The 27,663-nt window shown below is 42.3% G+C and overlaps 1 protein-coding gene across 1 annotated transcript in view; it reads left to right on the top strand.

Annotated features, from left to right (window-relative positions):
* Positions 1 to 27,663, top strand: part of ARHGAP42 (Rho GTPase activating protein 42) — a 283,518-nt gene that overhangs the window by 74,980 nt on the left and 180,875 nt on the right. The window contains exon 3 of the mRNA XM_034758904.1: positions 23,090 to 23,151. Within this exon, the coding sequence (XP_034614795.1) occupies positions 23,090 to 23,151 (62 nt within the window). The remainder of the gene's footprint in view (positions 1 to 23,089; positions 23,152 to 27,663) is intronic.

The following is a 27,663-nucleotide window of genomic DNA, read 5'->3' as shown; positions in this document are numbered from 1 at the left end:
AAAGAGCATACTCCCTCCCACCCCGAGCTGCACATTAGTGTGTTGCAACTAACAATAAACAAAACCAGGAGAAATTGACTTTATACAATGTCTAATGCAAGGTAAAAAGAAAAGGGAGGTGAAGGAAAATATTTCTCTCTCATCTGTCAGTTATAGTAATTTGAGAAGTTGCTTAAAACAATATTAGGCACAACATTTTTAGGGCAAAATATGATTTTCAAGTTGTCTCTGTACTCAGTGTATTCCTAAAACAGGAAGAATTACTGTGAGTTTAGACAAAATTATCCATGCCTTTGCAATCTGCAAATTGATTTACTAACGTGCTTTCTACTTGGGGCAACTCTTGAAGACTCCTCAGAAATCTCACCACATTCAGAGTATGGTTGCCTGTTGAGGAGCATTTCAAATTCCAACCATGTTATACCAATGCTTTATAGACTGCTCTGGCTTCCAGGTTTTTCTAGGTGTTGTTTAAGCAGTTGATTTTTAGGTTCTATAGAGCTGTATGCAGTTTGGGTCACAGATTTCTTAGAGGATATCCCTTTAATCATGCTGTACCCCAACAGTTGTGATCCGCTGGATGTTCAAGCTCACAGTCCTTAGATTTAAAACTTCATGTGATAAAGTATTTTATTTAAATTTGTATACAAACTTTCAAAAGTGCTTATCCATGTCTCTTTGGTGGCTTTACTATATAAGCAATGAATGAATTCAGAAATACCAATGAAACAGCCTTACTGAAACCAGGAAGAAAACAGGGTGAAAAGCCACTTCACCTACGGTTGCATATCCTCAGAATGGTGGCAGGATTTTGTCAGTGCAGAGCCATCAACCCATGAATTTACTTGTTTGCTGCTAAGGTAAAGTCCAAGTTTGTTGACCTTCTGGGCATTCTGCAAGAGCTGTGTATTTACTGAGGGCTTTGCTGGACGAGTGGGGAGGGGTTGAGTCCTGGATTAGAGTGTGTATGGCATGTTTCTGGGTTTGACATTGTGCTTCTTTCAGATATGGATTCATTGCATGGGGTTTCTAATGTGCAGTACACCTGCCTAGCAGTGCTGATGAGGGCAGCTTATAAATTGGGGCGGGAGGTGGAGGGAATGAGTTAAATAAATGTAAATCAGACATCTAAACAAATGGGAATTAAAGGTAACTTGCAGGAAGCTGGTAAAAGATCTTCTGAATCATGAAATTGATTTCCTGATAACTTCTGCCAGGATGTTTAAAGTCTACAGAAGGTAAACAGTAACAAATTGTTAGAGGCAATCTGCATGCAAGTGTGTTTCATAATGTTTTGTTTTAAAAAAGCAATTTTAATTAAATTCTCTTTCCACCGTTGCCATATTTGATTTTAACCCAATTAATACTCGATCAAATCAAATGACACTTGTGTTTCCTTAGGACTTCTTAATAGTTTTTCTTGAAGCAGATAAATCCAGCACTCAGATGCCTGTGGATGGATATCTTGCATAATGCCCACAACAGAAGAAAAGAGTGGAGAGGAGGGCTTGGCCCACAGCTCTGTTTTTTCCTTCTGATGTCTCAAAAGGAGGCTGCCACAGTGTTAGTCAGAGAAATGCTGGGACAGCTCTTCTTGAAGCAGGGAGAACAGGGGAGATAGAGCAGCAGCCAAGGCCCTTCTTTCTAAATGTGGAGCCAAGGGGATTGCTTTCTGAACCTCCAGACTCTTCTCAGCTACCTTCTACTTCATATTTTGGGAGGAGGGAGGTCTTTGCTCCTTACCCTGTTACCTTAGGGTTGCATGTGATTATTCTGTTCCTCTCCTCTCCCCCAAACCTAGGACTCTGAGAACTCAGATCTCCCAGTAACTCCCCTCTCCCTGCCCATTCACACATCTTTCCCAGCCCAATTATTGCTCCCACAGACACCACTAGGATAGGCTGCAGACAGTCTCAACAGAGGTGTCAAACAATGAATATGAATGGCCATGGAGAAAAAAAGCTACAATCTTAGCCTTAGCAGTGGTCCCTACAGAACAGGGTTGGGGATTATTGATGGGCAGTGTTTTGGGAAGCATTTGCTGCCCATGATATGCTTGTTCTGTGAACATATAAAAGACTTCAGTATTTAGGGTTGTCAACCTAGCACACTCCATGGGCAGTAACCTACATTTTCAAAAGTGTCTTGCGATTTTTGGTTGTTTCAATTTGTGGGTGCCCGACTTGAATAAACACTAGGTTTACTTGGTCCTGCCTCAGCATGTGGGGCTGGACTTGATGATTTCTCGAGGTCCCTTCCAGCCCTACAGTTTCTATGATTCTATGCCTGGCTTTCAGAGGGTGGTGCTTTGCACTTTTTGAAAACCAGGCCCCTTTAAGGCATCTCAGATTTGAGCACCTGAAATCACTAGTCAGCTTTGAAAATGTAGACCAAAATAGGCATAGCAGCTAAAATTTATTAGTACTACACCTCTACCCCGATACAACACGAATTCGGATATAACACGGTAAAGCAGCGCTCCGGGGAGGCGGGGCTGTGCGCTCTGGCAGATCAAAGCAAATTCGATATAATGTGGTTTCACCTATAACGCGGTAAGATTTTTTTGGCTCCCTAGGACAGCGTTATATAGGGGTAGAGGTGTACAAACTCTCTGTGGCTGTACATTGTTAAGAAGAAAATAGCAAATACTTCATGAAAGTGAATTCAGTTTTCAAATGCTGAACTTATTTAGGCAGATACCTTGCCATATCTTTTATTAAACAATACAAAAGAAAAAATATTAATGAGTTTCAGCTGTATTCTCAAGTCGATTGCGTTTCCTTGTACCACCCTTTATTTCAGCACCCACACAGAACCACCCACATGTAATGGTTATACAGCTGCGAAAATCAAAATATCAGGTGTTTTCCTCGGTGAAGAATCTGTGAGCTGACAAACTCTGAAGTGTCTGGCATAATTTCCTTCCCATTCATCTATTATGGAATGCTGAGGCTGAATGTTTCTTGTCTGTAACAGGAAATATCATGGACAGACCAATTCCCTGAAGAATACTTTTTTCACACTGGTTTAATATTGTAATGGCTCAGAAAACTCAGATTTATATTAACAATTGTTTTACTGAAACAAATGAATATAAGTTGGAGGAGGACAAACACGAATTATATATCATGATATAGTGCCCACCCCAGAGCTCGTGGGGTCTAAAGAAGAAGAAAAAATCTCTGATCTTATCTGGCCCCCTTTTTATGTGGTTTTCTAAGTAGCTTAGCTTGTGACATTCTGTAGATACGGGCTCTGCAGCAATCTAATATATTCAGGATAATGGTTGACCTTCTATTTAGGCATGATCCTGTCCCACTGCAGTTAGTGGGAGTTTAGTCATTGGCTTCAATAGAAGCAGAATCAGGCCCTTTAAGGATTGTACCACATCTCCAGAAACTCAACTTCTGCACCTTCAGGAGTCTCTCACAGAACTGTCCAGCCAAAAAAAGTACATGGAAAAATGAGTTTTCTACTTAAACTCCTTATCCTCAAAGGCTTATAGATTTCAAAGTCAGAAGGGACCATCATGATCATCTAGTCTGACCTCTTGAACGTTGCAGGCCACAGAACCTCACCCACCCACTCCTATAATAGACCCATAACGTCTTGCTGAGTTACTGAAGTCCTCAAATCATGATTTAAAGACTTCTAGTTAGAGAAACGTCACCATTTACATTAGTTTAAACTTGCAATGTTGCAGAGGAAGGCGAAAAACCCCCAGGGTCTCTGCCAATCTGACCCAGGGGACAATTCCATCCCGACACCAAGCATAATGATCAGAGGCCCTGGGAAGGAATTCTCTGTAGTAACTCAGAGCCCTCCCTATCTAGTGTCCCATCACCGGTCGTGGGCGGTATTTGCTGCTAGCAGTCACAGATTGGCTATGCAGTCAAGTTACTCCAGCCCTATGGTTGTACTGATGTCTTTGAGTGTGGCCCTATTGGGAGGGAAGACAGGCTGACTTTTTTTTTTTTTTAAATAACAAAAGCTACCACCTGGTTCACTTCCTTGTGTATCTTCAGCTCTATTTTTTAAAGGTAAATGGATATAGTGCTTCCATGCCCTGATTTCTGAAGACTGGTGGTTATGAGGAGTCGTCACTCTCATTTTCTCTACCCTGTCAGAGAGCCATAGAAACATAGGACTCAGACTAGGTCAAAGCAGTGGTCTGTATGGTCTAGTATCTTGTTTCAGATGTTGCCCAGTACCAGATATTTGAGAGGAAGAAGCAAGAAACTTTATAGCAGACAGCTGTGGAAAAAACTGCCTTTAGGGGAATTTTCCTCCTAATCCCAGGCAGTTTAACAGTTGGATTATGACCAGGAGCATGAGGGTTTATGTCTTTTGTACATTATCATTGGTGCTACTGTAACTTTGGATGATGATGATCATAAAGGAATTTTCGAAAAGCTCCCCGCATTGGGAGCGTCACTACTGACTTCAGTGGGAGCAGTGGTCAAACTTACGTTGACTTCCATGGGAACAGAGTTAGGCCAATGCTGAGTGCTATTGAATATTCTGCCTATAAACTTCTAATGCTTTTGAATCCTGCCAAATTCTTGTTCTCAATACCATGTAGCAGTGAGGCTCACAGATTAGTTTGCAGTGTGTTTAAAAAATAATTAGCAAACTATCCTCTCTCTCTCTCCCTCCAACCCCCCCGAAGGAAATCCCTCAGCCAGGTAATGTGACCTTGCTCCAGAACTTTCCCTTGCTGGTTGTTTAGTAGTCAGCCAGCAACAAACAAGTCTCCACATGTCACTTGTATGCACCTGATTACTTAATAATTGGGGACAGTTTGTAATAGTCACAGGCAGTATCTACTAAAGGGGGAAATCCCTTTTGGGTAAGGAACTAGCAGCTACAAAGGCTGTCTGCTGCATTGGATTTTTCTGAAGTAAGTTTGTGTCCTTATCAGAGGGGTAGTCACGTTAGTTTGGATCTGTAAAAAGCAACAAAGAGTCCTGTGGCACCTTATAGACGAACAGACGTATTGGAGCATAAGCTTACGTGGGTGAATACCCACTTCGTCAGTTCATCTGACGAAGTGGGTATTCACCCACGAAAGCTTATGCTCCAATACGTCTGTTAATCTATAAGGTGCCACAGGACTCTTTGTTGCATTGTGTCCTTGTGTTTCTCACCGGATGATGAATAGATTTTTGAGAGATTTCAGTGGGTTGTGTTCAATGTTGATCAAAGTTTTTGTTACAAAAGTATCAAATTTCAGGGAAACAGCATGGTCTAGTCCATAGGGATGAGACTGGGAATCGGCAACTGGGTTCTTGTCCGTCTTAGCCACTGACCTGCTGTGTGCCCTTGGGCAAGTACCTTCACCTCTCTGTGTCTGTTTTGCCCCCAAAGAGCTTACAATCAAAGAGGGCAGGGACTGTGTCTTACTATGTGTTTGTATGGCACCTAGCAATAGGGTCCCTGATTTAGATTGTAGCTTGTAATACAAATAATTAGAGCCGTATCCGCGTCTGATCTGCAAAAGTGGTCTGTGTATATCAGCAGATTTGCAGGGCTCTACAGATAATAAATTTTGGAAATTCATCTGGTTCATCCCACAAAGGCTGTTAAGTGTAATACGTTAAAGCTGGCTTTTTTATTGATTATTCAGTATACATTTAAAACATATATGCTTCAAGAGAATCCATAAACCATGACAGAAAACTGATTAATTTCCAAGTAGAAGTCTTTACTTTCAAAATACCTACAATTTTCACAGTGTTAATATAATGATAAGATACAGCATGTGTCTGCTGCAATCTAACCATTTTAAGTATTAAAAGTTTGTTTGTGGTGTTTGAATAATTGTATGCTTTAACAAGAAACTGTGGAAGAGGTTGTCCTGATTGACTTGCAAAGATCCTTATGGACTCTTAAGAAACACCTTTCTATACAGCTGGAATATTGTAGATGTATTTGGTTAATAAGATTTAGTATTTTTAGTATGAACAGAGCATAACCAGTTTACTAGGGTTACCATACATCCGGATTTCCCCGGACATGTCCGGCTTTTCGCTCTTTAAATAGCTGTCCAGGGGGGATTTCTAAAAATCTGAAAATGTCTGGGATTTCCCCCCTGGTTGGCTATTTAAAGATTGAAAAGCAGCTGACAGGGCGACTGAGCGCCGCTCGCATTGTGGCCTCAGCAGCCAAAGCCCCTTCCCGGCTCCCCCCATCCCCTGCAGCCTTAGCACGCCGCCCGGCAGTCAGGAGCGGGGTGGGGGTTGGGAGTTTGAGGGGGGCAGTCAGGGGGTGGGAAGTGGGAGGGAGTGGATGGGGGCAGGGTGGGGGCAGGGCTACAGCAGGGCTCCCTCCTGCCCCAGTGTCCTCTTTTTTGATTGTGGAAATATGGTAACCCTAGGCATTGGTCTCAATTCTGGCCTCCGTTGCACTTAAGCATTTCTTTAGAGTTGCAAAATCAACACAAGTAGAGATGAGTGTGGCTGTTAAATTTACCCTACTTTATTTCTAGCGGGGACATAGAACTTTTTCTGTGTGAACTAAATGGGTTTGCATGCGTTAGTATTTATGGTTATGTATCTAAAGAGAAAAAAGCATTGGAAACAAAAGAGTGTGTTTGACAGAGGCAGATTCCAGATCTGAAATTTCTGAATAAGCTAGTATGTAAGCAAGTTTTCCTCAAAGCCTGTATAACTTGTGCTCAGGCCATTAAATAGACTTTTAAAGAACTAAGATGCAGAATAAAATACACATAGCATTTTGTACACGGTTTTGAAAAGTTGTAGTGAAAAAGCAAGTGTTTTGCCTTAAAGTATTATATATAAGCTCATTTCTTTGTCTGAGGCTATGATGATTAATTTTTATTGTTACTATTGAGACATCATAAACATTTAAACTACTTTCTGTAGCCAAGAATTCCCAATTTTACTGGTATTGGCTGCTACTTTCAGGACAAATCTGAGACCTTGATTTCTGGGCCAGACCTTAATATCACACCAGTGTGAATCCTGAATAAAGCTATTACGGTAAATGGATTTTCACAGATCATAATAAGCAATATCAGAATCTTTCCCTAGTGGCTCTGAGATGCTGAGCACACTTTCAAAAAGAAATTTCATAAGAGTCATAGTTACATTTTTTAGCAAGTTTGGTAAGATGAAAATATTTGTGGGGGGTGGGGAGGGAAGGGGCCAAAATTCCAGTGACTTAAATTGCTGTGGGCCACTTTCCTTTTTTAACATCAGTGGGAGTTGAAGGCACTCATCATCTTAGAGCAGGGATTCTCAAGCTTTTTATCTCAAAAGGCCCCCCTCGACATGCTATAAAGACTCCAGGGCCAGGGGCTTTGGGCATAGGCATAGTTTGACTTCTGTTTGGGGGGGTGGGGAGAAGGGGTCAGCGGGGCTCGAGCCAGCTCCGCATGGTGGGATTCAGGGAGGGAGTTGATATATTTAAATTATAACTCAGAGGTGGGGAGCTTAGCTCAAAAAGTTTGAAAACAGCTTAGGGTGCAGGGAGGGGTAGCTACGGGCTGTGTGCAGACAGAGGGTAGCTGGGTCTGTGTGCACATGGGGTGGCTATGGGTACAGGGAGGGGGTGGCTAGAGGCTGTGTGTGGGCAGGGGGTAGCTCAGGGTGCAGGGACGGGGTAGCTGGGGCTGTGTGCACACGGGGGTGCGGGTGGATGCAGGGAGGGGCTGTTTGCAGGTGGAGAGGGTAGCTCAGGGTGCAGGGAGAAGGGTACTATCGGTTGTGTGCGGGTAGGGGGTAGCTCAGCGTGCAGGGAGGGCGTAACTCAGGGTGTAAGGAGAGGGACATTAGGGGCTGTGTGCTGGGAGGACTCCCTGCAGTCCCCGTTCCCGGAGGGGTCTGCCAGCCATGGAACCGGGTCTCCCCACCCGGGGGGCTCTTACCGGCTGCCTCTGCGGGAGCACAAGGGGCTGGGAGATGAGGAGCAGCTTCACTGGGGCACGAGCAGGAGAGGAGGGAATGCTGCGGCTTCCAGCTCCATGGCACCAGCCAGAGCAGCAGCTGCCCTGCACTGCCGAGCTCTCCCCAGCTCCGGCTTCTTGCCTCCGACCTGGCCAGGGGGTGGGGAGAAGAGGTGTTTGTGTGGGGGTGGAGCTGGCCCCTGGGACTGCCTTGATTTGCACTGCAGTTTGGGGTGAGGGGCAATGCCTTCCATGTACCCAACACTGCCCACCATGGGCTCAGGGCTTCTGCCACACAGGGAGCACCGGGGCTTGGGGCTCTGGGATTCAGCCCCGCGTCTCCCCTGGCTTCAGCCCCGTGGGGGGCACTGGCAAGGGATTAGGGCTTCAGCCCTGCGCCTCCCCTGGCTTCCGCCGCACAGGGGGTGCCAGGGATCAGGGCTTCAGCTGCAGGGCCCTGCAGCCCCCTTGAAAGGGCTCACGAACCCTCTGCGGGCCACGGACCCCCGGTTGAGAACCGCTGTTCTAGCCCTACATGTTAATACAGAATAGATGCATGGAAGATGCAGTTCCTATCCCAAGCAGAACCACATTTTGACACAGAGGGCCAAATTCTGCTTTCACTTATCATTTTGTAAATCCAGAGTAACTTCAATGAAATCAAAGAAGAGCTTGGATTTTGGGAAATTTTTAGGATGGAGCAGCAAGAATTGGACACTGCCTGGATGTGTGACCAAAGAGAGAGGGAAGAGTCAAATATGGCCAACATGTTTCAGTGGTCATACTTTGGCTACATTCTGTGCTCTCTAGTAATAATAGGAACCGTAGGTCCATCTGAGAGCAGAATGTGGTCCTTAGAATTTAAAGTTTCCATTTTGTTTGCTTTAATTGTTTTCTCTTCCTTCTTGGTGTAATAATTTGTGGAAGGCTTTAGACTAGATATCATTCATCTTCTATCTGTTTGTACTTTTTCATGGCAAAGAGGGGACTTGTTTTGTTTTTAAACTTTTTGTTTTAAATTAGCAAATATATTTTTCCAGAGTCCTGGTACAGTGGCAAAATAACTTTTTTCTGTATTATTAGAAAACCAGCTAAATAGATCTTTCGTTATGATTAGGGTAGCAAGTATCAAAGAAAACTGCAAAAGAACCACCTAAATATGTCCCTATATATGACTGGTTTTTTGAAGTACGTGACTAATTAGACTTTTCATTTCAACAATTATTATTTTTTGTTACTAGACATCTCTGTCCTGGATCAGGATTTTTCACCTCTGAAGTGGAATTGGCAGTTTCTTGGCTTTAGTTATGGGAACTGAGAGTTCATGTTCTGGGCTAGGTGCAAATTGTTTGAAAATGTGGAAGATTTATTAGGAACCTGCAACATTATTAAGAAAACTTTATATATGTCAGTGTGTTAAGGTGATAATTCGTTGATTGGAAACACTGGAGTAAACCCCTGTCTGCAGGGACCAGGCCTTTCTCTGTGCCCTGTACAAGACTAAATAGACTGTCAGCACTAAACATGTTATGGAGGAGTACTAATTTATTGAGTTGTAAATTGCTACCTGTTATAAGCCTGGTCTCTTCATTACACCAAAAAAACCCAAACCAATCCTTTTGAAATGTCACATATCTCATATCATCCTGTGATACATTTCTTGTGCAAAGTTTGGGGATATGAAGATTACAAATGTATTCCATTGTTCACTTCCAGAAACTTTCCTAACGGTTTTGCAGTTCAGTATATCACCAAAGCTAATTAACCTATACATTTCAAACTTGACTTTTGCTGGTATCCTTCACTAGCAGAAGCACTTTTCATTGTTTTGTAAGGGGGTTCAGGTAGTTAACTTCCTTAAGTAGCTAAGTATTATCATAAATACAAACACAGAACGATACATAAAAAATACATGTGTGGCTTTTAGCTTATAGACATACATTACTTTGATTCTCACTTCAAAAGTATGCATGCCCATATCAGGCAAAAGAGGGAAAACCAAATGGAGGATAAGCCAGTCTAGTGTCTGGAATAGGCTTAAAAATACAGAGGAAGAAAAAGGCAGAAGTTCTGACCCATAATCAACACTATCCAGAATAACTGGCTTGATATAAATTACAAAACTGAGACTCTGTGAATTTACAAATAATTTACTCTGTTAAAAGTTAGAATTCAGACCTAATTATAAAGGGGGAAAACAGGAGTAGGGGGGTGGAATCAAAATATCAGTGCCTATCTTTTACCTGTAAACTGAAATTTAGGTATAACACAGAGATAAGATTATCTTGTTGATCGTAGACCCAAAAGAGATCAGTAAGTCTGCTTCCTCCAGTATCTTGGGAGTAATTCCTAGAAGACAATGACATTGCATAGACGACATGTTTTTCTTCCTTTTTTCCCAGGATGGATAAAAATAGATTATTTTAAATCAGTAAAAAAATCTAATTTTTTTATTTAATCTAATGTAAATTAAATATAGAGTTTATTTTTTAATAAATGAAGTTAAATTTGAAATTGACAATCTATGTTAAGGCCTAAATTTATTATAACCTGTTAAAACAATGTAAATTAAACATTACAAGTTTGTTACCAAATTTCAAAGGCGGTCAAACAACTGAACTGATAGCAGTCACTGACTAAGCATTAGAAACCAGTGTTTGTTGAATTTCTAAACCACCTTTTTGACAGTAATAACCGTTTCTGAAGGAGTAGAGAGAATATTTTCTTAATTTCAGTTTATTCAGCTAGTTCATTCAAAGTTAAGAAATCAATTGGGAGTTGAAAAAGCACGAAAGCTTGTTTTCCTCTTCCAATCTATGAATAAAAACTAGGTGTGATAGGATGAGATCTACTAGTTATAAAATCTCGAAGGACATAGTGAACAGAAACAATCAGTTCAATTCACTAGCTACAGTTAATACTTCCTTTGTTTAATAAATCTGTCAGTTTTAAATGTAAAACATACTTTGATAAAAAAAATTCTTATGTATCGAGCATACTTAACTTACGATAGTTTAATAAAAATTAAAATGCTGTTTTTTGCGCATATTTAATTAATTTGAATTTCCATCCCAGTAGAGCGTGATACAAATACAAGAGATACAAATCACAAGTAAAATATTAGTTATCATCTAGTAAATAAAAATGTATCATTCACCATGTTATAACAGAAAAAAGAGGTAAACATTAAGAATTGGAATAAATGTATGTTAAGCTATATAATTGCTTAAAATAAATATGAATAGATATAGTGAATCCTTGTTAGTACACACATAAAAGCAGCAAAGTTAGTGTAAAGGCTATATTTAGTTGCAAATCAGCATGTGTTAATAGTTACCAACCAATGAGAATCAACTTTTCTTTGGGACAATAACAAAGTACAAATGCAAAACATGATTAAAATCAATGATTTAAAGCAAGGTTTCCTGCTTGCTGATTTAAATCATGATGATTGGTTATTTCAATCATTTTGATTTAAATCAATCCACCCTGGAAATTGAGGAAGCCTGACTTGCAACCTTCTCCTCTCACTCTACCCCTGCCCCGCAAAAACAAAAAACCCACCTGTGAGACCAGTAGCAGGAAAAATCATCTAAAATTAAACCATCCCATAATATTTTCTAATTTGTTCCCTCCCTCTTCTGGATGAACTACTGTGGAAGTGGCAGGGGAAACTCTCTCAACCCACAAAAAGGAAATGAAACTAGTAAGGTTTAACTGGCATGTGTTTTGTCTAAACTTATTTGTTGGATCTGTTGTTTTAAAAAATGAATGTATTCCTTCACAAAAGCAGATTTGTCATCTTGCACTATTATTGTATTTAATTACATTACAGTAGTGACCAGAGGCCTTAATCAGGGTTGGATGTGAAATGTTTGTGCAAGTCATTCTTTACCCGATAAAGTTTACATTCTAAAACCCCAGTCCTGCGAGCTGCTTTACCTGGGAAGAACCCTGCATATAACTCCCTTAGAAGTTGTCAATGAGTGTACAACATGCAGATTTTATAGGCTTTTTTAATAAAAGTAAAAACCAGATGTTAATGAATCACGACCAGGCTAACTTGTGTCAAGCCCTCGTGCCCCCCCCCCAACAAAAGGGGGGAAAATCATTAGAGACCTTATATGAAGACAAATCTGGCAGCATATTCAAGAACAGTGTGAATGGCAGATTTTCAGGTACTATTTGAAGACGTCTGCATTTGATTTATATTTTGGCATATTGCAAAACTGATCTCTAGGATGACATTGTGTGACAACAAATATCTTTTAGGTACCTTTAAAGGTAATTCTATAAATCCCATGTGGTTTTAATATAAAATCTGTGATTCCTAGTGACTATAAAGACCTGAGAAAGAAGATTAGTGCCTGTTTATGCCAAGCTGTACTTGACAGTGGCCTGTCGTGGCTTGTCAGTATCTTTGTGACATTTTCTGTCAGGTCAGATAACCAAGCCTGAAGCCACAAAAGGACTGGGGGAGATTGTATTTGATGTTGTGGCTTCTAAAGAACTACTTGATGTGGAATTTGTGGCTGCAAAAATTGCCAATATTTATAACTGTAGATATGTTTCTGTAGCTGGTTCAAAGAAATGGACTAACGTCTTCAGAATGTCTTTGCTTTCATTTTTAGCAGTAGACTATGGCTAGGTCTACACTACCCGCCTGAATCGGTGGGTAGAAATCGATCTCTCAGGGATCGAACTATCGCGTCTCGTCAGGACGCGACAATCAATTCCTGAATTGACGCTCTTACTCCACCAGCGGAAGTGGGAGTAAGCGCCGTCGACGGGCAGCCATGGAGGTAGATTTTGCCGCCGTCCTCACAGCGGGGTAAGTCGGCTCCGATAGGTCGAATTCAGCTACACTATTCGCATAGCTGAATTTGTGTATCTTAAATCGACCCTCACCCCCCCGTAGTGAAGACCTGCCCTAACTTTTCTAGTATTAGGTTCCCCTCCCCCTGAGTCTGTATAGGAGTTTATTCCTGTTATATGAGTAAAGCTGTAGTAATCAAAATCCATTATAGAGTTAGTTTCCTCAACTGGTCTTACATTCAGATTCAGTTCTACACTGGCATAAATATAACTTCACATGCTTCAAACTCCCATTACCCTAGTGGAATTTTAGCCCAATTAATGGTGGCAGGGTGTGGTCTTAAAAGTATAGCGTGGTTCTTGATCCTTCTTGACTAGTTAATGCCATTTACTATGTATTGTGCTAGATATGACTAGTGCTGGAAGGAAGATATGAGTTCATTGACTTTACTGGCAAAATGGCTCAGACCCAACAGCCAACACAATTCCAGCTAGTGAAATGGAAATTAAAAGGAAGGTCACATGGGTGAAATGCCTGCTAACTGCAAAGAGACTATTTAAAACACCAGGACAGAGGCTCAAGCTAAATGTATACCCCAAATACAAAAATAAAAAAAAATGTCACCATGGCTAAGCAACAGTGTAAAAGAAGCAGTTACAGGCAAAAAGTCATCCTTTAAAAATTAAAAGTAAAATCCTAATGAGAGGAATAGAAAGGAGAAAAGAAGCAAGTCAAATCTAAAAGTATAATAAGACAGGCCAAGAAAGAATTTGAAGAGAAACTAACTAAAGACACAAAAACTGACAGCAAATGTTTAAGTACATCTGAAGCAGGAAGCCTGCCAAACAGGGTTCAGAAAATAATTAGATAAGTTGGAGGTCACGGTTCGCTGTTCCTGGCCAACGGGAGCTGCGGGAAGCGGTGGCCAGCACATCCCTGTGGCCCGCGCCGCTTCCCGCAGCTCCCATTGGCTTGGAACAGCAAACTGCAGCCACTGGGAGCTGTGGGGGGCCATGTCTGCAGATGGCCAATGTAAACAAAATGTCTCACGGCCCGTCAGCAGATTGCCCTGATGGCTTGCATGCCAAAGGTTGCCGACCCCTGGTCTGGACTGAGGTCCACAAGTAAAACATTTTTTTGTTTGTTCTGCGTTCCATTCCGATATAAGGAACTCTGCTTTAGCCATATATTGAAAACCATCATTTAACTTCAATTTCCATCTTTAAATTCACTAGTTTTCATATACAAGATAGTTGTGTGGCTAGTGCTAGTTAAAATAAAATCTGGATTGAATTGATATAACTTAGTGAGAACAAATAGCTCAATAGCAGTTACCTTTAAATTAGCCTTATATTGTAATAACATTGAACTTTGACACTAGGTTAAAGTGTTTTATAGAGTATGTACAATAGTTTAAATAGTATACATCTGGTTCCAGGAGGTGAACTCCATATACATGAATATACAACAAAGCTTCTTAAGGTCAGGTATGATTTTGATTTTTTTTAAAACATGAACCACAAAACCCATTGTGAAAGAGTAGAAGCCTAGACCACACTCTGAAAGACTACAGAAAAAATGTCACTTGGCATAAATGATGTCAAATCATTCATCAGTGTAGCTGTTGCTAACATTAGTTTGCTTCCTTACAAGGCACTTTTCAATGAAAGACTAGAGATTTAAAAAAAAAAAAAAGTTTGAGCTATTTCTCTGAAAAAAGAAAGAGAGATTCCAGCAAATTATTGCTGGGTTTGTGAAAACTCCAGAGAAAACAGCTGGAGACGTGTTGTGACGAAGGAAGCCACAAATAAACAGCAGGATAAATACAGAATTGTTTTTGCGTGTTAAAACTTGTCTCACAGACATCTTTCCCATCATAACGTGAAGTGTTATCTCATGAGCTCTTCAAATAGTATTTACATAGAAAGTAGACTGTTAAACTATTCAAAATACGTAAACTAGTACCTTTTAACTACTTTGACTGGATATAAATAAACTGATTAAGGAACTATTTGCTCTGCTTTACTAAAAATGACCTAACAATAATGCAGTTACCTATTCTGCTAAATTAAAACCTCTGGAGATGGATTAATGAAAATAATTTAAAATATCTTAATGTAAACAAATAGAGTTCTACATTTTCTTCCTCTGTTTTACTAATATTTGTTCTGGTATAATTTCATCTTATCAGTACTGTTCAGTGACCCAAGACATTTGCTATTGTAAGAATTACTTATATCCTTTTATTTTTTTTGTTTACTTCAGTTCATTTGTGCCTCGTCTGATAAGGAATGTGCATTGCACATTGCAGATTTAGTAGGAAAAGGTTATGACTTGTGTGGAATTCAGAGCTGCAATTTTTATTGACCCAGTCAAAGGCCTTACCTCATTCACCAGACTTTTTTTCAAAGTGAAAATCTATTTTGATGAAATATAATGGGTCTTTTTTATTAGAAATTTTAAAATAAAATTCCTCTCATTGTAAGGATTATAAATGTAACGTAAACGAATAGCCTAATTCAGCCCGTATTTCAATGGGTGCAACTCTATTGACACAGGGACCTTTTATACACCTTTCCCCCTTTTCCTCTGCTATCCAAGGTCCTGTTGAAAATACAAGGAGACAGTGAGAGAGTCATTTTGATTGCCCTTCCTGGCCAAGATAAGTTTGGTTCTCTTACCTGGCACAGATGGCAGTATGTCCTCCGGTTCCTCTTTGGCCCATTCCTCACCTGCTCCCTCAAAACGACGGACAGATCCTTCACCTCAACTTGTGGATCCTCCATCTCCAGACTTTACTACTTCTTGGTTTCAAGATTTAGAAGTGGAATGCTCTGACAAGTGAAAGATGTGTTGCTACACAGATGAAAACTGACCACTCAGCGTACTTACCAGCAGAAATGGAAGCGATTCCAAATTTGGTGTTGCTCTAGGCACATAAACCTAACATTTTTCTTCCTCCCTCTCATTTTAGACCACAAAAAGTCAACACTCTTTATCAGCTCCCTTAAGGTACATCCCAAACTCTTTAGCAGCTCCCGTAAGGTACATCTTTCAGCTCTAACGGCTTTCCACTTTCAAGTAGACAGATACTCTGTGTTCACTCACCCACTGATACGTAGGTTCCTTAAGGGCATTGGAAATCTCTGCCTGTATGTTAGACCACCTGTTCCAATCTTAATTTAGTTCTCAGAGTATTGACTAGACCTCCCTTTGAGCCCATGGCAACTTGCTGTCTCTTATACCTGTCCATGAAGACAGCATTTTTGAGTGCCATCACCTCAGCTAGACACATAGGAGAAATAGCAGCCCTGATGACACACCCATCATTCATAGTCTTTTTTAAATACACAGTGACACTGAGGCCGTATCCCAAGTTTCTCCCTAAAGTGGCCTCTGGCTTTCATTTGAATAAACAAATCCATTTTCTGTTTTTTTTCCCCCCTCGAAACCACATTGTGACAACAGGGAGGCAATTTTAAACATGCCAGATGTCAGAAGAGTGCTGGTATTTTTCTTGGACAGATCTAAGGACTTCAGAAAGTCTCCTAAGTTCTTCCTCTCCTTAGCGGAAAGATCCAAAGGTTCTGAAATATTGGCTCAAAGATTATCCACATGGGTCCCCATTTGCATTCATCACTCTTACCAAAGGCATAACCTGTCCCCTCTGTGTAGAATCTGTATGCACTCAGGCAATAGGGAAGCCAGAAGATTTTGCTTGTGTATGTTGAATGCCTAGGCTCAACTGATAAAAGGTATGTATCCCTGTATATCAGAGATTCTGAAACTTTTTCATAGTCTGGACCACATTTTAAAACTGTAGTTGTGTTATGGGCCTTAATAATGTGAGGGTGGTCATTCTATGAGGTGTTTGCATACTGGGGTGAAGAGTGCCATATGGGGCCAGACGCCTGAAGTCAATGGAAAGACTTTCATTGACTTTAATGGGTTTGGATCTGGCCCTAAATGCTTAGATACATAGAGTGCTCAGTACAATGGGTTTTGCATATGATTCAATTGAAATAAATTCTGTCACTGGCAAAGTGACTCCAAAGCTAAAATAAAATAAAATAAAAATAAAGAGCAAAAGTAAGATCTTAACATGTGGTAACAGTAACTTATCATCTTGCGGTTAAAACTGACTAGTTATTTCAATGAAATAATGTGGAAACAATTTATCTTGCTGACTGAACTAGAAATTTAACTGTTTTATAAAGTACATCTTAGTTTCCTGAATATATAATAAAATTCAAACAGTGTTTCATGTCCTTAAACAAAATAGGATATTATTTAGTAATGGATAGAGAATCACTTCAACATGAAGTGCCAGGAATAAAAAGGTTCCACCCTGTCTGTTTTATAGGGAAAAAATGGTATTATGTTAACTTGTTTAGAATATAAATATGAGAATACTGACCCTCAGTATTTTGCCTGCCTGGTTATAAGGCATGTACCTACTTTTTTTAATAATTACATGATGGATGTGGTCTGTTTGGAACAAAGAGTTTAAAGACTATTACTAGCAATTAGCTTTTTTTTTTTTTTTTTTTTTTTTAAACGGGAAAATTTTGGGCTGTGTGAGAGGAAAAGAGAGACTGTCAAACAGCAGAAAGCAGGTGAGAGATGGTTGTTGAGCTGCAGGCACAAAGAACTGGAGAGGTAGTTGGAGATAGGTCAGGCAGGGAAGTGCAGGAGCTGAACTGCTGGAGCAGTAACAGGAGAGAAGTAGCTGGTAAAACAGGAGCAGAGAGGAGCTAATGAGGTCAGCCAAAGCAGCAGGAGGGATGGACACTGAGGATGAGCTTGAGTAGGAAAAAGATCCGTGTCAACAATCAGTTAGCAGCTTGGTGGGAGTTTGCAAATATTTGTTTACCGAGGTATACCAGTAAAGTGGCATACTGGAGCTAAAAGGTAAATGATTATTTCAAAACATTTGGATAGAAAGGGGATGAGAAAAAGTAGAACTGTTTAGAGAATAGAGTTCTGTAGTCATTCCCCACACAGAGCTCCCATTGATTGACTTCAGCGATGGTGCTGTTGATTATTCAACAAGCATCGTTTTATTCACTAAGGATGATATTTTCAAAGGTGACTAGGGAATTTAACCAAGTTGTGTGTCTAAATCCCCTTGCTGGCTTCCCAAATGTCAAGCTAGGACTAGTTTGTATCATTTTCTTAGCAGTCTTTAGAGCTGATCTGGAGAGTGTGCAAATGCGTGTCCCTGAGATCCCCTGATCAGTCAAATGAAATTTTGTCTGTAGGCTTAAAGATCAGTTTTGCTTATGATTCTCAAAAATTCATTGTGGGGTTCCATGTTTCTATGTCTTATTGACTCCTCAGTTTACAAGTAAAACAATTTTTAATTGGCACTTCCGCAAACTGACAGTGGGAACTGTTGTTCTTCCTAGTTACTAAATTTATTATAAAGCACAAATACTTCCTTTCATTACACTTGCACAAAACTCTAGAAAAGATACTGCAAGGAAGAGAGACCAGGTTACTTTCATCTCTGTTTTCAGATTCTGAGAGTATAGGATTCTCGGACTTGGCCTCCTAGGACAAACCATTGGTCCATCAAGTTCACCATCATATCTTTGGAAGCAGCCAGTACTGGATGCTTCAAAGGAAGATAACCCGCCCCGCAGCAACTATTACATACCTGACCTGACTGTGCAGTGCTATCCATGGAATTGTGGTGGCAAATCCCTAATGACCCGTTATGCCCTAAGAAAATAATACAAACAAAAGGAAAGGGATTTTCTAGAAGTTTTCTCACCACTTGCTTGCAGAACCCTTGCTTTCTTAACCCTGCAGCTGGTCCAGCATAATTTTCTAAAGATCTCTTCTCTGAAGGTTTGCCAACTGTTGTGTAAACAAATGTTTGGGAAGTCAATAATGCATTGCTGCTAGTAAAGTCATCTGGAAGGAGTTAAAGACAAAGATTCAATTGCTTAAAACAGAAAATAGAAATGACCTATTCTCACAGATTCCAGTCACAACATACTCATAGTGTAAAAATGTCTGTTTTCTAGCTCAGTAGTGTCACAAGTGGATGTAAATGTATCTTCTCTGATTACGCTAGTCTCCTGCCAAAAAAAGTATCAATAGTTGGACGTTTTCCTAGACAGACTATTGCCCAAAGTATTGGAATGTTTCCCTTGTTGTTCTGTTTTACAGCTTAATGCTTTTCATATTTCCATTTGCCTCCAAAATAAGCTTTTGATTTTAGATAATTCTGAACAGACTTTATAATGATCTAAATAAACAGGTGGCATTTCAAGCTGCTTAACTTTCATACCACCTTTTTTTTAACTTTGTTATTACCAAAAGAGATTACCTGGAATTACCCAACTGTACAGTCTACATTGAAGAGGAAAAAACAAACAAACAATAAATCTCTTTTTTTCCCCTCCTCAGTTAAGATACTTAATTGACCTTTGATAGTTATAAGCATGTCCTCATTTGGGTCCTATCCTGTCTTCATTGCTCATGCACAATTCCCAGTAGTGCCAGGTTGGCAGCAGAGTGTACTTCCTGATAATGACCTTTGGTTAGAAGAATGGGTAATTCTACTTTTCAGGGAATTAAATACACTTTTTTCATTGACGTGTGTGTGTGTGTGTGTGTTTAGGAGGAGGTAGTTCCACCTTTCCTCGAATATACCTAGCCCCCTTGCAGTTACCTTTAAAATACACTTTCCACCCTTTCTCTCTCCTTTTGTGGCAAGGTGAATCCTTACAAATGACACCTACCCCAGGACAGAAACTTAAGCAGGATAATAATCTGTAAACATAAATAGATGGATCCAACCATGGACTTCTTTCAGACTTAAGTTTGAACTCTGACTTCCATAGTTTTAACTGAATGTTTTCCATGCTCCTGTGCAATACCTGTTCTCTGCATGTTTATACAAGGAACAAAGGATTTTTCTTTTGTTTTGAGTCTTGTGACACCTTATAGACTAACAGACGTATTGGAGCATCAGCTTTCGTGGGTGAATACTCATCTGACGAAGTGAGTATTCACCCACAAAAGCTTATGCTCCAATATGTCTGTTAGTCTATGGGTATGTCTACACTACGAAATTAGGTTGAATTTATAGAAGCCGGTTTTATAGATATTGGTTTTATACAGTCGATTGTGTGTGTCCCCACATAAAATGCTCTAAGTGCATTAAGTCGGCGAACCGCGTCCACAGTACCTAAGTGTATTAAGTCGGCTAGCGTCGACTTCCGGAGCGTTGCACTGTGGGTAGCTATCCCACAGTTCCCGCAGTCTCCGCCGCCCATTGGAATTCTGGGTTGAGATCCCAATGCCTGAAGATGGAAAAACAGTGTCGCGGGGGGCTCTGGGTACATGTCGTCAGGCCCCTCCCCCGCTGTCAGAGCAACGGCAGACAATCAATTCACGCCTTTTTACCTGGGTTACCTGTGCAGACAACATACCACGGCAAGCATGGAGCCCGCTCAGCTCAGCTCAGTTCACCGTCACCATATGTCATCTGGGTGCCGGCAGACGTGGTACTGCATTGCTACACAGCAGCAGCTAATTGTCTTTTGGCAGTAGATGGTGTATTACGATTGGTATCTGTCGTCGTCGTACTCCTCAGTGAGTTCAATCAGAGACACCAGGGAAAGTTCTTCAGCAGATTCCTCTAAGAAATACTGCACCAAACTTTCCACTCTGGGCATCTGATTCTTGACAATGCTGGCTATCAGTCGTAGCACATCATTTTCTGCCAAGCACCCAGAAGATGCTGATGGCTATCAGTCATGCTGCACCGTCTGCTGCCAGCTTAAGATGTAAAAAATAGATGGACCAGATTTGTTCTGTATTCATTTGCTTCCCCCTCCCTCCGTGAAATCAATGGCCTGCTAAACCCAGGGTTTTAAGTTCAATCTTTTGGGGGGACATTCTGTGTAACAGTTGTTTGTGTTTCTCCCTGATGCACAGGCACCTTTGTTGATTTTAATTCCCTGTACCTGTATGCCATGTCGTCAGTCGCCCCTCCCTCCCTCTGTCAATTTCGCGCCTTTTTTCAGACCAGACGCCATAGCACTGGCCGCTCAGATCACCGCGGCAATTATGAGCAGTATGAACACCACGCGCATTGTCCTGGAGTATATGCAAAGCCAGGACATGCCAAAGCAAAACCAGGACCAGCCGAGGGGGCGATTGCAGCGCAACGACGAGAGTGATGAGGAAATTGACATGGCCATAGACCTCTCACAAAGTACAGGCCCCAGCAATGTGCAAATCATGGTGTTACTGGGGCAGGTTCATGGTGTGGAACGCCGATTCTGGGCCCAGGAAACAAGCACAGACTGGTGGGACTGCATCGTGTTGCAGGTGTGGGATGATTCCCAGTGGCTGCGAAACTTTCGCATGCGTAAGGGTACTTTCATGGAACTTTGTGATTTGCTTTCCCCTGCTCTGAAGCGCCAGAATACCAGGATGAGAGCAGCCCTCACAGTTGAGAAGTGAGTGGCGATAGCCCTGTGGAAGCTTGCAATGCCAGACAGCTACCGGTCAGTCAGGAATCAATTTGGAGTGGGCAAATCTACTGTGGGGGCTGCTGTGATCCAAGTTGCCAGGGCAATCAAAGACCTGGTGATATCAACGGTAGTGGCTCTGGGAAACGTGCAGGTCATAGTGGATGGCTTTGCTGCAATGGGATTCCCAAACTGTGGTGGGGCGATAGATGGAACCCATATCCCTATCTTGTCACCGGAGCACCAAGCCACCGAGTACATAAACCGCAAGGGGTACTTTTCAGTGCTGCTGCAAGCCCTGGTGGATCACAAGGGACGTTTCACTAACATCAACGTGGGATGGCCGGGAAAGGTACATGATGCTCGTGTTTTCAGGCACTCTGGTCTGTTTCAAAAGCTGGACTTTCTTCCCGGACCAGAAAATAACCATTGGGGATGTTGAAATACCTATAGTTATCCTTGGGGATCCAGCCTACCCCTTAATGCCATGGCTCATGAAGCCGTACACAGGCAGCCTGGGCAGTAGTCAGGACCTGTTCAACTATAGGCTGAGCAAGTGCTGAATGGTGGTGGAATGTGCATTTGGACGTTTAAAAGCGCGCTGGCGCAGCTTACTGATTCGGATAGACCTCAGCGAAACCAATATCCCCATTGTTATTGCTGCTTGCTGTGCGCTCCACAATATCTGTGAAAGTAAGGGGGAGACATTTATGGTGGGGTGGGAGGTTGAGGCAAATCGCCTGGCTGCTGATTACACGCAGCCAGACACCAGGGCGGTTAGAAGAGTACAGCAGGACGTGGTGCGCATCAGAGAAGCTTTGAAAACCAGTTTTGTGACTGGCCAGGCTACGGTGTGAAACTTCTGTTTGTTTCTCCTTGATGAACCCTCTGCCTCCCCCCCCCCCCCCGGATCACTCTACTTCCCTGTAAACCAACCACCCCACCCTCCCCTCCCCCCTTCTCATTCATGCATTCTTTCTTAATTCCTCACACAACTAGGGGGATAATTGCTAAGGTAGCCTGGGATGGGTGGGGGAGGAGGGAAGGAAAAGGACACACTGCAGTTTAAAACTTTAAAACTTTAACACTTATTGAAGGCCAGCCTTCCGATGCTCGGGCAATCATATGGGGTGGAGTGACTGGGTGGCTGGAGGCCCCCCCACCGTGTTCTTGGGCGTCTGGGTGAGGAGGCAATGGGACTTGGGGAGGAGGGCTGTTGGTTACACAGGGGCTGTAGCGGCGGTCTCTGCTCCTGCTGCCTTTCCTGCAGCTCAACCATACGCTGGAGCATATCAGTTTGATGCTCCAGCAGCCGGAGCATCGACTCTTGCCTTCTATCTGCAAGCTGACGCCACCTATCGTCTTCAGCCCGCCACTTGCTCTGTTCAGCCCGCGATTCATCCCGCCACCTCTCCTCTCGTTCATATTGTGCTTTTTTGCACTCTGACATTGACTGCCTCCACACATTCTGCTGTGCTCTTTCAGCGTGGGAGGACATCTTGAGCTCCGTGAACATATCATCCCGAGTCCGCCGTTTATAACCATGTTTAGAATTCTCTTTCCTGCTATGTTGTAAATAATTTTTCCTCATTTCAGGATTTTTTGTGTGTGTTTTTAAAGATTCTTCTGTTTTGTTTTGTACATATGTCTGATTCAAAATCAAGCTTTACTGGAGATAACCCCTTACAGGGCATAGAGAGAGTAGAATTCTAGCTTTTGGCATAAGAGGATACTTGGCCCTCTCCCTTGCTCTTGCCTTTACCTTATCCCTCCCTCTCCCACTTTGTAGATCTACTTGTGAAAAGGTATCATTACTCCATTCAAATTAACAGAATTGCCTGATATTAATATTAATTTGATCTTTCTTTTTCACAGCCCAGTCACTGAAAGAGTTTGCCCGGCTACTGATTGCTGTAGAAGAGGAGAGAAGACGACTTGTAAGTCTAATATAGTATACTTTTATTTTATTTTTGAAAATACCAAAATTTGTTCATGCATCCTGAGAAAACATTCTGAGCTCCTCTGTACTTGTAAAATATATCCTATGCACGATGTATTTGCAGCCACGTTAATGAAACATTTTGCTTAAAATATTAGTTTAATGTGGTTTGGTAAGGGGTAAAATACTCCAGTAGTGCAGCTGTTAAATTTGGTGTAATTTTGCTGCTTAGGCTGACAAGATCAGGAAATTAGCCAGTCTTGAGCCTCACTGTGCTGAAAGAGGCCCAGTAAAGTGCTTCATTACAAACATCAATGAAGTAAGGTTATTACTTTAAAAATACTTTCTTTGCTATGATGATAACACAGCCCATCCAAAATGGATATTGAAAGCAACAACAGCAGAGTAGAAGGGAATAAATAGAAGTTTGAAATGGGCCACCCTCATTACCACTACAAAAGTGATTTTTCCTCCCTTGGTATTCTACTGTTAATTGAATTGTCTCGTTAGACTGACCCCCAACTTGGTAAGGCAACTCTCGTCTTTTCATGTGCTATGTATATATACACCTCTACCCTGATATAACGCAACCCAATATAACATGAATTCGGCTATAACACAGTAAAGCAGCGCTCCAGGGGGGCGGGGCTGCGCGCTCTGGCGGATCAAAGCAAGTTCGATATAACGCGGTTTCACCTATAACACGGTAAGATTTTTTGGCTCCCGAGGACAATGTTATATCGGAGTAGAGGTGTATCTGCTACTATATTTTCCACTCCATGCATCTGATGAAATGGGTTTTAGCCCATGAAAGCTTATGCCCAAATACATTTGTCTGGTTCCAAATAGAGGTGTTTGGTTGACTGGTCAGTTTGTAAGTCTGATGTTCGTAACTCTGAGGTTCTACTGTAATTCATTTTTTTTTCAAAGAAAAGCAGTGTACATAAACACTAACTCACAAATCATTTAAGATTCCATTGTTGTTCTAATATAAACTTTTAATTTTTTTTAAATGATGGAAACATAGTTAAATTATTTTGTTTTAATGAAGTGTATATTTTCTTGGCGTGATGGTTTCTATTGTATTCCACTGAGGCTTTACGCATGCACACCATGCATCCAGAGCCGGAGAATTTAAAAGTAGTGTCCATTGGACCGCGTATGTGCCCTGGTTTGCCTCAAGGTTTCATCCGAGGTGATATAGGGCAGGGCGGAGCAACCATGTTTCCAGTTCATAGACTCATAGAAGAATAGAGTTGGAAGAGACCTCAGGAGGTCATATAGTCCACCCCCCTGCTCAAAGCAGGACCAACCCCAACTAAATCATCCCAGACAGGGCTTTGTCAAGTAAGGCCTTAAAAACCTCTAAGGTTTTTCCTTCTCACGGCTGCATGGGCCATGTTGGAACTTTCTGTGTCCTCGTCTCTGATGCAGCTTTAAAAACATTGTTGTACTTAGTTTTAGAATTTTACAATTTATAGTGTTTTTAGCTATTTTTAATTTTTTTTTGTAGTTTTAGTGATTAGGATAGATACTGGAGATACTGGACTATGCCTAAGACCCCAGGTTTTAAAATCTGTACCTCCTGCCTGTGTTCCTTCTTGGTCAGTAACAGACATCAATGCTGCCTTTACTTCTTGGGAGAAGCCCACAATGCATCCAGGTGTAGATCTGCCTGTCCTTCCCCAGCCATACCCAAGAAGGGTGGGCTGTCCACCTCCGAAAGCACCTTATGGAAGTCCTCATGAGGCCTCACTCAGACCCACGCCAGGGGACTCCCTGTGTACATTGGCCTGAAACAGCCAAGAGTGCACCTGTGGCTACTGAGTCCAGATCTGGCACTGGTGGTACCACCACTAAGGACCCTGTGCTGGGACCTAGTCAAGAGGTAAGGAAGCATGTCCATAAACATGGCATTAAGTCTTCCTCAAAACCAAAGAAAGGGGATGCTCCTTCCACGAATTTGAATCACGGACAGGGAGTGCACTTTTATACACATAACATGAGAAGAATTCCCACAATCAAGGGAATCAGGCAGTCCTGGGTACCGAACCACAGGTACTGTTGACTTTGATTCCTGAGGTTCATGGTGGGCTTGGAACCCATTTCCAATACAGGGTTCTTCCCTTTGGACTAACCATTGCTCCCAGAGTCTTCACCAAGGTTTTCTCCGACGTGGCGATCTTCATCAGGCATCATGGGGTCCTCATATTCCCCTATCTAGATTACTGATTCCTGGCTGCACGATCCAGACACGAAGCCCAAGTTTCAACCTCCATGCTGCTTAGCATTCTTTCGAACCTTGGAGCCAGTATCAACATAGAAAAATCAACCTTGGACCTCACATAATCCCTCGACTTTATAGGGGCCACCATCAACTTGGTCACAGCACAGACCTACCTACCAAGCAACAGGATCCAGACACTGCAAAAACTCATAACTCGCATTGTCAACAATCCTTATGTCTCTGCCAGGACTTGCCTGTCTCTCCTTGGCCACATGGATTTGTGTACATATGTCGTTGCCTTCACTCAACTCAACCTTCGCTGCCTCCTGATGTGGCTCCAGACAATGTATGCGCCCAAATATCACACCGTGGACTTGCTGCTGACAGTTCCCCACAGGGTGCTCTCTCCAGGGGTGGACAGACCCACGTCATGTCTGTGTATGGGTTCTCTTACTCCCTCCTCCCCAGACAGGACGATCATCATGGACACATCCTTTGTTAGTTGGGGAGCACACATGGATGATCATATGATACAGGAAACATAGACTCCTTGGGAATGCAGGATGCACATCAACATTGTGGAACTCTGGACTGTAAGGAAAGCATGTCAAGCCTTTCTCCCATTCATCTGTTCCCATCATGTTCTTATCATGTCAGACAAACCACCGTTTTCTACATCAACAGAGGAGGTCGGAGGGGGATACGAGGTTGACTGCTCTGTTTGCAGAAGCAATCAACCTCTGGAATTAGTGTGTCACCCACCAGGTCCTCTTGTCTGCAGCCTATCTCTCAGGAACACAGGACCTGATTGCGGACTCTCTCAGCAGGCAGTTTGTGATCAACCACGAGTGTGAACTCCATGAATCCGAAGTTCAGGACATCTTTAGGTGATGCGGGATGCCGAACAGAGACCTCTTCACCTCCCACATAAGCACCAAATACAACCTCCAGGAGAGGTCTTGGTCACCACTCTCAAGGCAACACTTTCATACTCTCCTGATCAGATCAACTCAACTATGCCTTCCCTCCCCTTCGGCTCCTACCCTGAGTACTCCACAAGATCAGATGTGACAGAGCAACAGTCCAGACAGTTCTGGTTTACCAACCTCTTTCATATGTCCACCTGACCACCATTTCCCATCCCCATCTTCCCTGATATCCTGACAGAACAGCGGCGAGATCAGACATCCCACTCCACAAGTGCTCCATCTTAGAGCATGGTATTTGAATGGACTTCTAGATTGAATGGATTTCTAGAATGGGTCTGTTCCTTAGATGTCCAAAACATTCTCTGCAGAAGCAAGGAGTCCACTAGGCACTGTTACCAGGCCAAGTGGAAATGCTTCGCCTCAAGGCCCAACAAAAGGGACTTTCCCCAGAATCCGTGGGGATCCCCTCTTCCTGGACTACCTCCTGTCCTTGAAGTCATTGGGTCTCATCCTCCACTCTCTAAAAGTCCACCCAATGGTGATTAGCACCTTTTACCCACCCATGGAAAGGCGCTCTGTCTTTACACACCCACTTACTGTTAGGTTTTGGAAGAACCTTCTTATCCGTCTAACCCATCGCTCCCCAGTGAGACCGTAACCTAATTCTGCCCATACTAACAAAATCACCTTTCAGCCGACTGGCATCATGCTCTATGTCCCTCCTTTCCATGAAAGTCACATTCCTGGTTGCTATCACTTCTGCAAGAAGGGTTGATGAACTCTGAGCCATTATGGCAGACCCCCCCCCCCCCCTTCACAATTTTCCATAAAGATAGCATCTCACTGTGTCTGCATCTCAAATTTCTGCCAAAAGTCATCTCCTTGTTTCACATTAATCCATCCATTCACTTCCCTGTATTCTTCACAAAGCCACGAGCATCCACAGAGGAATGATGACTCTATTCCCTAGACATCCAATGGGCCTTGGCCTTCTCCCTGTACAGAACAAGACCCGTCAGGAAGTCCCCCAGACTCTTTGTTGCAGTAGCAGAAAGACTCGAGGGTCAGTCAGTCTCCACCCAGAGAATCTCCAAGTGGATTTTGGGTTGCATTACACTGTGCTATCAACTATCTTGCCTTCCTCCACCTACTGGGATGCAGGCTTATTACCTACGAGAACCCAGGTTTCAACCACGACCTCCCTCCATAATGTGTTCCTCTGGGACATATGTAGAGCGGCCCCGTGGAGTTCAATGCGTGCCTTTGCTATGCACTACACCTTAGTACAGGACTCCGCGGCAAATTCCTTCTTCAGCATGGCAGTCCTCCACTCAACTATTACATTTTCTTCATC

This window comes from Trachemys scripta, chromosome 1, assembly GCF_013100865.1.
Source record: "Trachemys scripta elegans isolate TJP31775 chromosome 1, CAS_Tse_1.0, whole genome shotgun sequence".
Classification (NCBI taxonomy): domain Eukaryota; kingdom Metazoa; phylum Chordata; order Testudines; family Emydidae; genus Trachemys; species Trachemys scripta.
This window is presented reverse-complemented; position numbering and strand designations above follow the sequence as displayed.